An 18,082-nucleotide genomic window follows, 5' to 3' on the forward strand; every position below is an offset into this window, starting at 1 on the left:
GTGTGTGTGTGTGTGTGTGTGTGTGTGTGTGTGTGTGTGTGTGTGTGTGTGTGTGTTCAACTATTTCATTGTGTTGGTGTGTATGCGAGAAGGCAGATGCGCCACTGAACCCCTGATTGGCCTCTTACCCGCGAGACCAGAGTCAACAGATGGGGGGAAGAGTGGCATCAGCAGAAATAACAACCCACTCTACATATATTATTAAGATCATTTTGCATTATCCATCATCCATCTATCCATCCATATTGAAATTGGATATATGCACCTGTGTATGTGCTGTACGCACCCTGACCTAACGTATTATGTATGTGCACCCCAATCTACGCATGTGTCAGTATTTATGTGATTTGTGTACCCCTGTGGAGTGCCCTTGACTGTAGTGGTGTGTGTCCTCCAGAGCAGATCAAGGCCTCTTGCCGAGGGCACGCAGTAAGATCCATCCTCTCCTGAGCTTTACGCGGTCACACTGCAGTGGACAGCCACATATGGAGCCACAAAACAGAAGTCAGGAGAGGGACGAAGGACGGCCACCGCTGCCCTCCTACCCCACCCCCCCAATTATCTCCATATGTACTCAAGGGCATTGGAGCCTAGAAAGAACCAAAACCTCAGCTTATTCATCTTTTATTGAAGCATAGAGCTCACCTGGGGCTTTAATGACACAAATATTTGTTTTCATCAGAACATATTAAATGAACATCTAATTGGGGAAATAAATCAAAACATGTTTGTTTCAAAGTCTAATTGTTGCTTCTAACCTTTTTTATACTACTTTATCAGTATTTTTTGGGTACCTGCCAGACACATAAAACTTGTTAACAACAGCCTTTCTTAATTATTGGTGCTATTAGATTGTTAGCTATATTAAAAGGTTTCTTTTTTCATTGGTTTATTTATAGCACAAAAGAGCACACTATTCAGATGCCGTGTCAGTATACTGTATAATATTGCATTTTTAATGGAATATGCATGATTAAGGTGAAGTAGAGTGTAATTTTTTTCCCCTCCTGGCTCTACTTTCTGTATATTTTCAGTTTTATTATATGCCAAACAGTGTGTGTGCTTCACCACCAAACTTAATTGTCCAACTGGCTCTAATTCAGTAAGCTGAAACAAAGCTGAAATGATACTTTATTGTTATTATTACTATTGCTAACCGTGGCCCCTTTTCAGCTGTTGTAAGAAAATGTTTTTGCTCCGGTGTTTTGTCTGTGCTGAACAAAGCTGTAGCAGTGCTGCCAAGCCTGAAACCCTTGTGTTTACCATGCTTTTTGTAGCGTTAATCGTGCAGCGAGTTCACTACTCATAAGGGGGATTTTGTACTACCTTGTTTTGTGTGTTATGTGTGCGTGGGGCCCAGCACTCACTGGGGGGATTGTGCAGAGCACCCAGAGCCATGCAGCGTGAAGAGGACCCCTCTGAGGCGTCCGCCCAGGAGCCCACTCATAAATTACACCAGGACACATGTGCCTGAACAGCACTTTTTCTTTTTTGTGTGCTTTTGTGTGTGTGTGGGTGTGTGTGTGTGTGTGTGTGTGAACGCCTAACTCCTCCGTGTGTCAGAGAGCGTGCTGGCCTTCAAATTATTTTCCTTTTTTTTTTTCTTCCTTTGGACTTCATGTAAATTTAAAAAAATAATAATAATTTCCTTAACAATCTTCCAGATTTTTCACGTATATGTACGCATTGAGGACATTTTAGAAAAGCAGGAGTTTGCATGTTTCAAGAGTATCTCTTTAGAGAATATTTACTTTCTCCTACTGTTAGAATGAAACCTTGGGGATGAGGTAAATGTACATGAAAACGCAGCTGAGCTGCGAGTCGTTATTTGTGTCTGTGCGAGTTCGGGAGAGTTTATTTGTAAGTGAGGACAGACATTTTCAGTTAAAGTATTTTTTTTTTCCTCCAAACTCCAGTGGAGTATGGCCTCCTCTTTACGTGTGAAGGAATGACTGAACGGATGGAGGGAGGAGGATAAACGAGAGTGCTTGTTCTTCATTCCCCCGGCGTCTTGTTTGCTTGCTCCGCATGGAGCTCCAGAGCCAAAGGAGAGGTGGTTGCTAGGATACAGGTGAACGGTTGGCATACAGGAGAGAAGACAGGTCCATCATTGTGAATGGCAACCTGGAGAGAACGAGATAGAGGGGTGGGAAAAGAAAAAAGGAACGGGATGGAATGGAGTTGGTGCACAGGGGGCAGAGGGGAGCATAAAGGGGAAAGGAAAAGGAGGGGGGGGGGTGGATCAGTGGAGAGACAGAGGAGAGGAGGGCTGATATGTCACTGTCAGCACTGTAAGGTGTGAGATTGGCTGATGGGGGGTGAGGTCTGTTGTTTGTGCTACTGAGAAAAGAAGAGGAGAGGAGGAGGAGGTGGAGCAGGAGTGACAAGACAGCCAGGTGTGCAGAGAAGAAACTGAGGGGAGGCAGAAGGAGGAGAGATGAAGGAGAGCGTGGCCTCCTGAGGGTTCTGTCACCTGGAATATCTGTGGGACTAATGTCTCCTAATTGATCACAGCGAGCAGAGAACAGAGGGAGTGTGACAGAGGACAGAAAGAGACTGTGAAGGACAAGGGGTGACGAGAAAGAGAAGTTAAGAGAGGATAAAAAAAGAGAAAAAGGATGTAAACCTCTGAGAACAAAAAAATGTGCAGCAGGAGGGAAAAACAGCTAGAAAAGAAATGCACTGTCGCAAGGAATGAGAGGAGAGGCTGGTTTGATGGATGAGAAATCGAGGTCGTGTCAAACTACTTGCGCCCAGGTTTTCATACACACACGCACACACATGCACACACATACACAGGTGCGCCCTTGACTGCAATGAGTAAACTTGCTAGCGGGCGCTTGTGTCACCTTTGCAGGGGTGTTTGGTGCGGATGTGTGCATGTGTGCATCTGCGGAATTTGTCAGGCGGCGTGGCATAATCCACATGGTATTGTCACCACTAATGAGTAAGAGCGCACACACATACTCGCGTGCATGCACGTGCACAGGCACAATGTATTTTTAGTCTTACTCTCAGCTCCCCTGTCTGTTGATTCAACAGAACCACACTCCACACAGACACGCACACACACACACATGCACAGAGGCACTGTCATCGAGCGTGACCTTCATGCCTCCAAGCCGACCACTTTCCATCCATCACCGCCGTCTTCCTGCCCCAGACTGATCGCAATCGCTTACTGCCCATTCTGCCCGATTACAACTGTCTCACTACAGTGCATTCTTATCACTGCTCCCTTACATAATCACATGTTAATGATTTTACTGTTCTCCCAATTGAACAGTTTCTGGACTAGAAATACAACATTAGTTCTTCATCCCTTTTCTTATCAGTCATCTTTAGGGCTCTTATATTTATTTTATGCACCCAGCCCTGGCAGGATGGAAAGTACTACTGTGGTACTCTTCTGGGGGGAAAAAAAAAAGATTCAAAGAGGCAGCTAATTACACGTCAAAGATTTTGTATTTTTTTAAATCGGATATACAAAAGTCTATTCCTCTTAACAGGCTAAATGATTGATGGTTTAGAAAGTATTCATTATTTCACATTAAAAATAAACACAAATCATAAAAGCATGAAAGCAAAGGAGAATTTTTTTTTTCCTATCTTAATCACCCTTTAGGCTAGAACAACTTCTAAAGCGCATGCTTGTTTTATAAAGAGAAAATGCTAATTAATTATAAGCCAAAGTTCTTATTTATTTATTTTTAATAAGACTGCTTCTTTTATCAGTAAGCATAAAACCAACTCAAGACAATCAAGTGGGGAGTTGTTGGCCATGCAGGTTGTGGCTGCTTTCCAAACACACCTCCTTGACCCCAAAGTCCCCTCTCACATTGCATGTGGCTTCCCTTCTGCTGATCCAAGTTGGAACAGCTAGAGGTCAGGATGTGTCACTCATGCCAGTGTAGGCGTCTGCGTGTGCATTTAATGTGTGAGTGTGTGTGTGTGTGTGTGTGGAGGTGAAGTCGCAATTGGGCATATGGTGAATGCAGGAACCTGGGCATAAGGATCAGACGTGGAGCGTGTGTCCGCAGCAGCGGGGCCTGTCGGACTGATAAAGGTTAGGATCTTACCGCACGTTGCCAGTCCAGAAAAATGGCCAGGGCATGGCCAGGATCAGGCACAAGGTGCTATACCATCTGCACCAGAGGGATACATGGGTCAATGCACTGGTAAAGGTAATGCAAAGCAGGGAGCGCAGTTGTATAAGCAGTGACATCAGTGTTTGTTCTTTGACTGGAGCTTCTGTACATGCATTGGAGGAAATAGTACCCATGTGTGCATAAACCCAAGATTCGCATCCTCAGTGATGTCACTGCTGAGCGATGCTCATACTGCTTTGTGCATTAGTGTGCATGGGCTCATTTCATTCATTTATTTCCTCATTCATTTATTCATTAGTGCGGGTCTTATCGGGCCCCAATCGTTAGTCCAATTAGGCCCATGGTGCTTCACTGTTACTGTGTTTGAAACAGGAGATGGATGAAGGCAAAGTGAAAAGAAATTGCTGTCCTCCCTTTTTTTATTCTCCCACTCCGTCTCTCACTTTCTTTCAGTTTCTCCCTTTCTTGGCCTCCAGAGCGAACTCTTTTCTCCGTCTTTCGTCCTCACTCATTCTCTCCCACTCTCTGATGTGTGATAAGATAGCATAGTTCCTCATATCCTGTTTCTAATACAGATCGATGAGAGGGAAAGGACCGAGGTAGAAAGGGAGGGATGAGACCAGGCAGAGTGGGTTGATGGAGTGGGGGTGGGGGGGGGTGCAGGGGGCTTCAGGGTAGAGATATCTGAAGAGGAAATGAGGATTCAGAAAGGAGGACATCACTCAGATTCACATCTCTTTTCATTTAACCAATCACACACGTGCTCGCACGCGCACCCACACACACACACACACACACACACACACACACACACACACGCTCGCGCATGCGTGCGTGACTACGTCTGCACCGGGCCTTCTCAATATTTCGGTGCCAATAAAGAAGCCATTTCGGCTGTGTGATTGAGTGAGTTGCCGTTTCTCTCGGCTAGGCACAGCCGTGCAGGTAGGAGCTGCCAGCAACTCGCATAACCTTTTGTGTTGCAGTCAATTACAGTTCAGTTGCATCAGCTGGGTGAGGAGGTCCCGTCGGGGGTTGCAGTGTGTGTGCGCGCTTGTTTTTAATACCATGCAATTTTCAGCATGCATACACAGATACACACTCAGAAGCAGACAAATTGTTTCTCTCAGTGTATATGACCCCCAAGGGCAGCAGCCAACCGCCGCCCCCGTTCCTCTGTCTGAGACTCTAAATGATCTCAGCAAGCAGCGCCTTCAAAACTTAGCCGAGAGAGAAAACTGCTTTATTTATAGATTACATAAGTGGATATTGTGTGGTAAATTCTGAGAAATGTCCCAAATGGCCTGAATATTGAGAACCTGAGGCGGCGCACTGTTCTTTCCTCAGTCTCTTCAATATTAGCAGCACTGCACCCCTGTGCCGCAGAGGTACAGAGAGAAAGATACAGAGAAGATGCTTCTTTTTCTCTCAAGTGGCTGCTTTTTTGTTCATGCATTTGTTTTGGGCACCAAACATATCCGCTAGCAGTGTGTGAGGTGGGAGGGGGGCTAAAAAGAGTGGGGGATAAGGTTCCTAAACCAATTAGAAGGCAGGCCCTGGATGATGGGTGGGTGGGGTGGGGCTGGTCTTAGCTACAATTACTGCCCTAATTGAGGTCAGAGTTGTTAATTTAGTGGTGAATTAGAACGGTTAATATGCATTTATCAGGATGGCCAGGGGAGAAGGCAAAATGAAAAAGTGTTGCCCCGTGTCTGCGTGCGTGCACGCCGACGCAGGCTTGTGCTCTTTGTGCAATTTTAGTTGCATTGCAAGCGATTACATACGACAACACGCAGGAAGCCGGTCTCTGCCTTCTGAGCAATTAGCAGCATCGTAAATGGTTCAGTGGGATACACTGCCGTTTAAGCAGGCAATGATAAGGTTGAGTTGAGACAGAAAAGGGTGAGAGACATAAGGAGGTGGGGTGGGGGGAATTTGAACATTTGGAACATGTTCCAGAGAACAGAATGATGATGATACAATATTTTCCAGTCAGGGGACACTCGCTGCAAAGTCACCTTTCTCCATCTCTGCCTCTCTCTTTTTCCTCTCTCATGCAGAAATCCATTTACACCCTTTAACTCTGAGATATATAAATATTTCTCAAAACAGGCGCATGTGCATTGTATTTCTGCCTGATTGCCCATGTTGTGAACCACTTACTGTCAAAGGATGAATCACCACCATCCTTTTTTTTTTTTACCCAACCAGTCAATGAATACAGGGCCACTTATCCCTTAAATCTTTCTTCTCTTCACTTGCCATCTTCTTCCCCCTTCCTCATTTCATCCTTGGGGGCCTTTATTCATCTTTTCCTCCCTTTTTCTGCAACATCATCTGTAGCCTGTTTCTCTGCTCTTCTTTTTATATTTCCTCCGGGGATTTTATATGTTCTTTAATATTCTCTCAGTTCTTGCTGTCCTCCAGTATTCTCTCTGTTCCCCATTCCTCTCCTCCTCTGCGCTGAGGTTTGGCACAATTTCTCTGAGAGTGCCTGACCGTTGCCCTCTCTCCGAGCCTGGCCACCACCTTGTCCTTTTCCCCTCCCTTGTTTCTCTGTCCATCTTCATCCCGTCCTTTTTGTCATCACAGGATCACGTGCGCTGCTGTTTTTTTTTTCAGATGCTGTCTTTTGCAGATGATACTGGCAAGCACTTTGCCTGTCTGAATTATGCATTGAGATTACATAAAAACCTCAAGAAGCGACTGATCTATTTTTAATCGGACTCGTTTGCTTGTTAAACCTGCTTCTCTGTGATCTTTCTGTGTGTGTGTGTGTGTGTGTGTGTGTGTGTATGTGTGTGTGTGTGTGTGTGTGTGTGTGTGTGTGTCTGTCAAAATTAACATAAGTGAGAAGACAGAAATTAAAAAGAAAAGCAGCCGAAGTCTGACTATCTCTCTTGTTCTTCCCAAGTCTGTCAGTCGAATTTGATTCAGATAGGCTTTATTGGCATGGTATTTAATAAAGCCTTCCAATCCAGTTTGAAAACAGTAATTATGGCAATTATGATCAGAAAAGAAAATGCTTAAAATTATGGCAACACAAAGCTAAATACATCAATTTCAGCAGTTTCATTTCAGCTAAAATTACACCCTAACAAAGTTAGAAGTGTTGCTGAAATAAGGGATGGCACTTGTAAAGAGAATGATAACAAGTGTCTCTCTTTGTCTTTCTTTTTTGTTGCGTGTCTCTCCTGCTCTGTGTCTTGCTGCACAAGAATCCTGTTGACAAATTGTTGGCTTTTGCGCTCCTGTCACTGAGGAGTAAGTGTGCCATCTATTGGTCAACTTTTCACAGCCACCCACAGATGAAGAAGAAGAAGGGGGAAAAAAAGCAGACAGGAAAAACAAATTTGAGAAAAAGAGTGTGCACCAACCCTCACCGACACAATGATGAGACACACACCGTAAGCTAACCATAGGGCTGACTGGTATGTGTGTTCTTGGGGATGACCTAGATTGAGAGTGCCGTCACAATAGACTCACAATTGCTTACTGTCTCCAGATGGTTCAATAGGCAAGCTTTCAATCGACTGCTCCCTCTGATACCATCTTTGCGTGCACCTGTGTGTGTGTGTGTGTGTGTGTGTGTGTGTGTGTGTGTGTGTGTGCGTGCGTGCGTGAATGCATGTCTGCATTATCTACACCAAGGGACAGGCAAAGATAAGAAGAAAAGAAGGAAGAAAAAAGGGGAATTAAAAGGAAAAGTAGAAGAGGAATGAAGGTCAGCCCAATGAAAGAGGAGAGGGCAAGAGGTGGATAGCAGGGATAAGAGATGCGGGGGGGGGACTTCTCTTTTGCTTGTCTCACTCTGTCTCTTGTTTTCTGTACCAGCCCCCTCACACATGAAAAATAAAAAAGAGCTGACAGTGGAGGCCGGGCAGCAGCCAAGGTGTCAGCGCTTTCTTTTGACCAGGAGCAAGGGAGGGAAGAACGAGGGAAAGAGAGGAAGCATAAAAAGGAAGAAACAAAGAAGCAGGGCGAGAGAAACAGAGCAATGGGACATCAGGGGTGAGAATGAGTCTGCCCCGGCAGCAAATCGTAAAGCCGCATCCCCTTCTTCTGCAACTTTTACACTCAACCCCTGTGTGTGCAAACCCTTTGGCGAGTAGAGATAGAATTTGACAAGAAGGAAATTGATTCCCAGGCTTCAGATTCAGGTGTTGCAAGGCTTCTGTGGTGGGGATGAGGCCGACGCTGAGAACCGTGCAATAGCGCCTACGTAATGCACTGGACTCAATCACACATCCGTGCTGCGTGTATCATCAAAGCTCACATCACAGTGTTCATGGAGGGAAATGCAGGTGCATTCTGCCTTTAACATAACGTTATCTTCAATATTCAGACATGAGCAGGCGATTCATCTCCAATTTTTCTACTACAAAGATTGTTTGAAGGCATTAAAGAGATCAAAACAATCATTTACAACAAACAGAAAACATACCTGTCACCAAATAAATCACTGAACTTTTGCAGTACAGTCTTTCTGCTCACTTTTTTTTTTTTCTTCTCTTGCCTGTTTTTTTTTTGTTTTTTTTAGAGGGTGGGGGGGGGGGGGGGGCGCTTGGCAGCAGGCTAAGGAGGGAAGAGACGTGGGGAGAGTAAAGAGCTGACAAAGTGAAGAGCGAACACACTCGAGCAGCCTTATACCACCAGCACACAATAACACAACAGAGGACAAAAGAAGAGGAGAAGCGAAAGGAGAGCCATAGAGCATTCTCTTCAGAGAGCAATCTGTCACTTGCTCTCTGTGAGATGGTGTAAAGGCTTCCAAATAAAAGCTGAAGATGCTTTCCCTGTGAAAAATGGTTGCACGAGGTTGGGGTTAAGAAAGCAAAAGAAAGAAGGATTTTCTTTTTTTTTAGGGGTTTTAATTGCCTGATTTATAAGATTTGTTTGTGCGCTTTAACTAGCAGTACCTGCCACTTTGATAAGTGTGTGTTATATACGGGGGTATCATTTTATAAATGCTACAGGATTTGCCGTCTAAATGACAGATCAGATTTAAGAGGGCTGGTCTGGTATTTCTTTGCCTTCATGAGCCTTCAGCTTGAGCCTTCCACCACTCAAGTCCTCCCTTTCCTCCCCTGCATCCTCACTCTCCATCTCTCTGCGTGCAGCAATCAACTTGCTGGGTTTGACGTGGCAGCTGAAGCCATCCGACGGCCCCGTGCTAAACAACGGACTGGGAGCTGGTCTGCCTGTCAACAGTGATGTGGCCACACTGCCCTCTGGAGGGAGAGGTATGAACTACAACACCCACCCACACACACACACACACACACACCCACACACACACACACACACACATATATATCCCTGCCTGAAGAAGCAAGCACTTTACACGTTAAAAAAAAATAGATATATGTATTAAACTTAAAGCTTAAGCCTGCTAATGTTCTGGAGGGTTTTTTTTTTCCTTAGCAACAAGCTTGTGAAATGAACAAATTCAACAATAAATAGATCCTAACAAGTATTGTTTGTGCAGCCAAAGCCTACTCATTTCTTTGTGCCACAGAGCTCCAGTGATCCTTCATTTTGATGAGGGGGGGGACGCTGAAGTTTATTTCAAATCGCTTCCACCATTTTTGTACCATTGTGGCTGCATTAATCCAAATTAACATACTAATTAGCATGCCAAATGTGTAAAATCAACAAAATTACTTTGTACTTCTACAGCAAAGCCAAGTATTTTTTTTATGCATTTTTGAATATTTATATCTTCACTGGCTTGAGGCTAAATGCAACACCCAGTGCAGGAAAGTCAGAAAGTTTTGAAGGACGGACTACCAAATTGCTTGTTGCAAACAAGAAGAATGTCAGCCTTTTCCTTTATGGCTTATAAATGCTGTATCTGCTGTGTTAAACAGTAAAACAGCCCAGCAGTTGTTGGGTTTGTTTGGGTTTTTTTTTTTTTCATCCAGACAGCCTCGCCCACATAAATTATTTCTATAATTCATGACGCAGTAGTAGCTGTGCTATCTGTATATGCTGTTTAACCACTCTGCTGAGTTGTGTTGAGCTAGGTTTCAGTCAGCAGCGAGGTAAAGCTCCCCTCACTCACCCCCCCCCTCTCTTTAAAGGCCCCCATGCGGTTTTTCCATCTATTCTTCTTTCGCTCGCTCGATCTCGCTCTGCAACATACACAGCGTGTACTATAGGTACGTGTGGGCTGCTGCTCTGTGTCTGTATTCTGTATTAATGAGAGGACTGCTGTGTGTGACTGTCTGGGCCAGATGCTGCTGTTGTTTTTCCACATTGTTACTTTTATTTCTTTGCTGTTCCGCACACAGACACGCGCACACTCGCACTGCCGTCTTTTCCCTCTCCGGGCTCCGACACTGTGCTGTTAGATGACTGACCTGATTGCAGGATGTTTCTCTGTGCGGGCCTGTCTACTTGGAAATCTGTGCTCTGCAGTTCTATCAGCCCTCTATCATTTCAGCCCAGACAACAGAGTCAACAGCCTTGCAGCCTATGATACAAAGGCATCGTTTTGCATCACGCATATGACGTGTAACAGCATTTGTTTTAGCATAAACTTTGAGCAGTTTGCCCAACTAATGGTGCATGTCCTCTACTATTCAATGTTTGTGCTAGATTATTTCCATTAAAGGGCGATGATTAACTATTGACTCTACCAATCAATGTCTGGAATCACAGATTATGCAGTTTCTTTCCCCCTTTCTCCAGGTCCATGGGCAGGCCGGAACAGCAGTATAGACTCGGGCAGCATTGAGGTTGGGAGGCGGGTGACCCAAGAAGTCCCTCCAGGAGTGTTTTGGAGGTCCCTGCTCCACCTCAGCCAACCCCAATTCCTGAAGTTCAACATCTCCCTCGGCAAAGATGCCCTATTCGGGGTGTACATCCGCAAGGGCTTGCCTCCTTCACACGCACAGGTAAAATCTGTATAAGCATCATCAACATCTTTGGGCTAATGGGATACTCGCAAAAATTATTATTTTGTTCATTATGAAAGCTTAATAATGAAAGAATAATCTTCATATTCATCTCAGTGGAGAATGTATTTAAAAAAGAAATGTGCTTGTTTCTTGGGACATCTTAAAATTCATTTGTGATTCATTGTAATGTTGTTTGAAAAAACTCATTTAGACTAAGATTTACACTTAATTAAATTTCACAGTAATGTAACTTTTACTGCCTCTTATTAATTAGAAGCTACTCCATTAACAATGGATTCGATTTGTAGGAAGGGATAATTGCATCCAGATAACTGTTTCACTGCCTGACCTTACTTCAGCTGGTAAAACTGCACAGTTGGGGCAACTGTAAAAACACTCCCCTGCAATGCATACAGACACCCAAAGAAAACCCTGCAAGGAGCTTTGTGTTTCTTTCCTCATGCTTCACTGTCATTTCCAACTGTCTTATTTACCTGATTCCTCAAGCATATAAAAACTATGGCTCTTTTTCTGAAGCCTAAAAAAGTGGCTCACCACTGAACTTGCTCTTACACGTTTTCCTCTCCTCAGTATGATTATATGGAGCGCCTCGATGGGAAGGAGAAGTGGAGCGTGGTGGAGTCTCCACGGGAGAGGAGGAGCATCCAAACCGTGGTCCTCAATGAGGCAGTGTTTGTCCAGTACCTGGACGCCGGCGCCTGGCACTTGGCCTTCTACAACGATGGTCGGGAGAGAGAGACGGTTTCCTTCAGCACAAATGTCATGGGTGAGACAGAGTCAGCATTTGTCGTTGTGGGCGGAGGGATGGCAGTGCAGCAGGGAAAAGCAGAACGGGAGTGAAAATGAGATTAAGTTCCAGAATTTAGAAGCTGGTTAGAAGGAGGCAGACAGAAACTTTCACTACCACTGATGATAGAGCAACGGTACTATTTTAGTCAAATAGATTCTCCATCAGTTTCTCAGACTTTACACATTCTTAATGTGCAAAAATGCTCCCCAGCAGCATGTGCACAATGCTGCCAATGGCGATACAACCATAGTAACATTGTCAAGTAGGAAGGACTGCTCAGTGAGTTAAAAATGTATATTTGCCAAAACATAGTTGGACACTCTTAATATGTCCAACAGTGTGGCATGCATAAAAAGCACAGTTTTAATAAAAAAAAAATTATAATCACTTCCCTCTTGTGTTAATCTTTGAGGTGGATGAGGATCACAGTGTCACAGCCCCTGTAAACAAAATGATTTTAGGATCGCAACCCGATAATTTCGGTCGTGTTCGAGCCACGAGTGTGAGAACAAAGTGGGGGGGGGCTAGTAGAAAGAGTCAAGCAGAGTGAAAGAATCCTTCACTGGCAATAACGGAGGGGTAGGGCTTTCAGCAGTTGGAGTAGTGGAGAGATGGAGAGGCGGAGGCGGCAGGGGCAGAATGAGAGTGGAGTAGTTAGAGGGGGAGTTGGAAGAAAGGCCTAATGGTAGGGGCAAAGCCAGAATGGGATGAAGTAGAGTGAAGGACAGGAGGAGGAGGAGCTGAAGAGGACAGTGAAAGAGAGGGTGGCATTAGGGTAAGAGGGAGGCGAGGGGCTTAGATTTTTTGGGGACATATAATAGGGGAAGTGTTAGGAGAGGCAGTGTAGCTTGGCTGTGTAATTCTTTGTGTAAGAAGAGTGGAAATTGGAAGAAGCATATGGAAAGGAGGAAATTGGGGGGGGGGGGGGGGGGGGGGGGTGTCCAAGAAGCCTCCTTATGATTAGCACCGACCCCGTTTCTTCCAACCAAACTGTTTCATTTCTGCTAAGTGGGTTAGAAGGCCTTTTGACTCGCGTATGCACCCAGCTCATAGAGTCCAGCTAAAATCTGCCCTAGCTGCACCAAACAGCAGCAGCTGGATGAAATATTAGTGACTTTGGTGGGGCCGGGCGAGGGTGAGGAGCGAAAAACCAAAGCTTGGATAGAAAGGACGTAAGAGGAGGGAGGAGGAGAATGGAAGGGAATACTCTGAATTTTCTGTGAGCGGAGCATTGGTGGATACCATCTTGTGAAATGGCTGATTCATAATACATTCTTCCCACACTATGAAAAATGCAGAGAAAAGGAATGCATGGAATCTTGGAGGAGGGCGTTTGATGTCTGTGTGACTGTGAGACTCGGAGCGCCTCGACTCAATTTGTAGTATCTTAAAGAATGAATTGTGCCAATGGTTTAATGGAAGGCTTTGATGCTTACCGTCAAACTGTCTCACCCCTCTCCTCTCTCGCTCGCTCTCTCTGTCTCTGTGTCTCACTTCATCTTCTTCACAGATTCAGTGCAAGAGTGCCCGCGCAATTGCCATGGCAACGGAGAGTGCAATTCTGGTGTGTGCCACTGCTTCCCAGGATTCCATGGCATGGACTGCTCCAAAGGTATTAGCTGTTTACGAATGCGTTTCTTCCATCACAGCAAGTTTTTTTTTTTTGGGGGGGGGGGGGTGTCATTTCCGCTGTCTAATTAGATGAGCAGACACATCTCAGCTCTGTGCAAAAAAAAAAAAAAAAAAGGCAGAAGAGGATTAAGAGTAGCAAGATGGTGCATGGCCTTAGGTGGAGCTGAGACAAGATGACTGATGATGAATGGCAGCTCCCCTAGCTAACGACTCCCCGGCTCTGCGCTCACCTGGGGTAGACAGCTTTGATGAATAGTTTAGTTACCTCTGCCTGTAATTACTCTTCATGTCATTGGCACTCTCCAACCCCTTAACCACTCTATTCACCCTCCTGCACGGTGGGATGTGGATCTGTGTGGGTGGGGAACGTGCATTTTTCGCTGCTTTGATACTCTTTAAAAAGCTTGCTAATTGTTTTGTTTTGTTTTGGGGGGGGGTTTTTTGTTTTTTTTCTTATGCACAGGGTTTAATCTCTGCCTTTCTCTGCTCCATGCAGCGGCATGCCCAGTGCTGTGCAGCGGCAATGGCCAATACGACAAGGGCTCCTGTGTGTGTTACAGCGGCTGGAAAGGACCCGAATGCGACGTCCCTGTCACGCAGTGCATAGACCCTCTTTGCAGCGGCCACGGCACCTGCACCGATGGAAACTGTGTGTGCTCCGTCGGCTACAAAGGGCCGAACTGCGCAGAGGGTGAGCGCAGGAGGTGTAATGGCACATGATAGTTTAATCTGCCCTTTTCATCCTTCTGACTGATTGTTTTGAAAGCAAGGTGAAAGATTTCAGGACAGCAAACACAACACATTTACAGATGCATACACTCCATAACACCAGCTCATTGTGGGATAATCTTTCGCTGAGTGAGCGTCCGTTCCCTCCATATATATATACAGATGAAGTATGACGCTGCAGCGCAAACATATCACAGATTTTATTAAGGGCTGAAATCGCCTCTATTGATCCTTGTTAAGAAGGATCAGCATGCCAGATTCTCAGTCATCAGAAGGCAAGGGAGTAAAAAGAAAGGGATAAAAGATGCTGAGGAGGGAGTTGGATTCGGGGTGGTGAAGGGTGAATATGTATGAAGAAAGAGAGAACTGGTTGAGGAGAAAGAAAAGAGAAGATCGGCAGAAAGCAGACAAAGGGAAGAAAGGAGATGAGTGACAGAAGGAGTCAAAACACAGGGCCTGAGAACAAGGTCAGCATTTTCGCGCCCCCCCCCCCGAGATCTCCCTCTCATCCAATTTTTCCCCTTCTCCTCCAGCCTCAAATCTGATATTCATCACAGCAGAGTCCCTCAAACAATTTACCTGAAGTGCCAGCGACATGAAAATCGATAACCGTGATCCGCCATTTCTGCCAGGCAAACAGAAATGGAGGGTCGAGGTTGTGTGCGAGGGGGCGCTTTTATTAATACTGCGTGTGCGATGGGGTGCTGTGGGGTCAATCATGCCTGAGGTGGTGGAGAAGGGGGAAGAGGGGGGGGGCTGGAGAGAGCGGTGTCACAAAGAAGGGGACAAGGAGAGAGAGAGGGAGAGGGAAAATGCGAGTGACCAGGACAGAGCAGTGAGAGGAGGCCTGAGGAGGGGTGGGTGGGCGGGTGGGCGATTTGCCGGGAGGAGGTAATTTGTCAAATTGGTTTTCACTCACTGCTTGGACTCAGAGCTGCCTGTCAAACCTGGCAGACTGACAGTGTCAGATTCTCCCCATGTATTGGCACGACACACACATACACATAAATGCATCCACACGCTTGTGCACACAGGCAAAACCTCACACCAAATGATGTGTCAGCGAAGCACACTGCTCTTTCAGAGTGGAACACATTTGCTGCTGTGCCCCAATTATAGACTTAGCTATTCATTATCGTGTGCTTTAATTGCTTTAGTAATATGTCTGGTAACATTTTCCTTTATTTCATTATCTTTTTATAAACACAAAGAGTGAAATGATGTCCTCTGGTACATCTGTTTAAAAAAAAAAAAAACTATTAATTTGTTTCTGTCATCAGCTCTGAAGTGACATTTTTGAGTTTGTGTTTGTTAATTTGTTTTTCTTTGTCTGCTTTTTTTTTTTTTTTAACATTTGTGTATCGCTGGCTTAATGCAGTGGACTGCATGGATCCAACATGTTCCAACAATGGCATCTGTGTGAATGGGGAGTGCCACTGTAAGCCAGGCTGGGGAGGGCTCCACTGCGAGCTGCCCAGGGCCCAGTGCCCAGATCAGTGCCATGGCCATGGTGCCTTCATACCAGACACTGGGCTGTGCAGCTGTGACCCCAACTGGATGGGACCCGACTGCTCCATGGGTGAGTAAAGCTGGTTCAGCTGCGAGAATCAGATATATCGGGTAAAGATGGAGTTGTGGGTGTGAAAGTTGGAGGGAAATGACTGCTGATTACCCTTTGTCCAAACATATTTCATGGTCCCAGTATGGCTAATTAGTTTGCCATTTTATTTCATACTGTTCCGGTTTTCAAGCTGCACTTGGACCAAATTTACCAAATCGTTAAAAAAAAAAAAAAATTTACAACATGCTCAGAAACAGGGTACAGCAACTGTTGCATTATTGAAGCCAAATTGGAACAAGCAGGAACAAAAAATGTGGCAAGTTTTTACTATCAAGACTATATAAAATCATCTCTCTCAGTACACTGTCAGTGACAGTATGGTTATGACAGATTTTTATGATTATCGGGGCAGTGCTTAAAATCCAAATTTGGGAACGGCGGGACACCAAAGTACTGTAGTTTTATATAGCAAACTACAGTACTCTGGTTTTTACATGAAAGGAACATGAAAAAGAAAAGGAAGAAAAAAAAATAAAGGGAACTCATTATTCATTATTCCAGACTTTAAAGTAATGTTAGTCAAGTTACCTCTATGAGCCAAAAGCTTGGGCCTTAAACTGCTCTAAACTCTCCATTTCAGACAACTTTTTCTACTGTGTATGATGTCAGTGAGAGGGAATATCCTAACATGGTCATCTTGGGTGCTCCTCTGGCTTTGAGTGCAGAAGCCCCGCCCACTTACTGCTCAGAACTATTGTTTATGAGGGTCAGCCAATAAGAAAAAACTTAGACTTTTATTTTTCTTTGAAAGTCATTTGCCAATTTCAGTGTTTAAACAAGATAGCTGTAACACAGTAAAACTTTCTTGAGTCTTGTAGACATAGTCGGAAGACCCAAGAGGTATGATTAGGCTGCAGTCAGTGAGCTACTCAGAAATGAGGTAGGAATCCTAACTATCCTAAGCTTTCGTGATTATCATCCGAATTTTTAATTGGTTATGTATTGCTCTGGGAGTCAGTTCTGTGATTCTAGTACATGGGGAGATTATGGAATGCTAGTTCCAAGGCTTTCATAAGAATGTACTGGAGGTGTGCTTGCACTGCGGATAGTAACACATACAGTTTACCAAAATGGGATAGGAGGTTTCACAGTTCTTTATCTCAATAAAATGAAGCCGTTAAGCTTCCACTTTAGAAAGTAGACAGCCACCTCCGTCATGCCAGCCTGGGAACGCTTCCTCAGGAGCACGACGAGAGCTCCAGCATTTGTTATGAGAGAAGCAATGCTTAACTTTAATAAAGACAACATTGTTTCACACTGCAGGATCCCTCAGCAAGTGTGTATCAAAACGTCTGTACATACCACGTTCCCTGCACACCAGGGGGTCCTGAGCACACAAGCGGGATTGTCACATTTCGCCACATGCACTGCCGCCGACTGCAACATCTGAGCCTCTCAGACAGCGACTGTAATAGAGGCTCAGGAAATAAACCCTGTTGTCGCACTACTATAACTACTGATTTTAATTAAAAATACATGACAGAGTTGTATTTACGTGCAATGTGGATTTGATTGTTTTGAAGCTCAAGGTTCTCTCTTTTTGCTGTTGCCAGTGTAATATGAAGTCAAACACAGAAGCATTTAATGTTTTCCAGGTTGAAAATCTGACTAAATCGATTGAAAAAATGACTTTTTTTTTAGATGTTTTGGTGACATATCACCATATTGTAAAGGTAATTCAAGTTAGGACCTGGTACTTTGCAACATTTGCTCTTATATTATCCATGAAATGGCACATATATGCATCTAAACAGCAAGCATGCACATTGGCCATTAGTGTCCATTATGAATACACATGGTCATGTATAAAAGAAGGTTTCCACAGGACTCGCAGGACTGAAAAACTAAGTACACCCTTACTGCTTCCATAAGATTTAAGAGGGTAAGCAACAGCCAGGGGCTGCTAATCAAATGCACCTGATTAACTGATCATCAGCAAATGTACGCACCTCTATGAAAGCAGAAATTTTTGCAATTTCCTGGTGTGTTAACACAGTCTTCCCAGGAGTGGATGTCCCAGCAAATTCACGTCAAGGTCAGACCGTGCAATGCGCAGAGAAAATGCAAAAAACCCAAGAGCTACATCTCAGACTCTGCAGGCCTCAGTTAGCATGTTAAATGTTCAATGCAGTAAAATTAGAAAAAGACTAAATAAGTATGGCTTGTTTCGAAGGGTTTCCAGGAGGAAGCCTCTTCTCTCTAAAAAGAACATGGCAGCACAGCAAAGCTGCATCTGAAGAAAACCACAAGACTTCTGGAACAGTGTCCTTTGGACAGA

General features: G+C 44.7%; 1 protein-coding gene across 1 annotated transcript in view; it reads left to right on the forward strand.

Annotated features, from left to right (window-relative positions):
* The window catches only part of tenm2a (teneurin transmembrane protein 2a), a 128,817-nt gene that overhangs the window by 85,026 nt on the left and 25,709 nt on the right, over positions 1-18,082 (forward strand). Inside the window, exons 6-11 of the mRNA XM_030739799.1 lie at positions 9,230-9,352; positions 10,803-11,008; positions 11,603-11,798; positions 13,333-13,434; positions 13,951-14,145; positions 15,562-15,762. Coding sequence (XP_030595659.1) covers positions 9,230-9,352; positions 10,803-11,008; positions 11,603-11,798; positions 13,333-13,434; positions 13,951-14,145; positions 15,562-15,762 — 1,023 coding nt within the window. The remainder of the gene's footprint in view (positions 1-9,229; positions 9,353-10,802; positions 11,009-11,602; positions 11,799-13,332; positions 13,435-13,950; positions 14,146-15,561; positions 15,763-18,082) is intronic.

Source organism: Archocentrus centrarchus, chromosome 10 (assembly GCF_007364275.1).
Source record: "Archocentrus centrarchus isolate MPI-CPG fArcCen1 chromosome 10, fArcCen1, whole genome shotgun sequence".
NCBI classification, from domain to species: domain Eukaryota; kingdom Metazoa; phylum Chordata; class Actinopteri; order Cichliformes; family Cichlidae; genus Archocentrus; species Archocentrus centrarchus.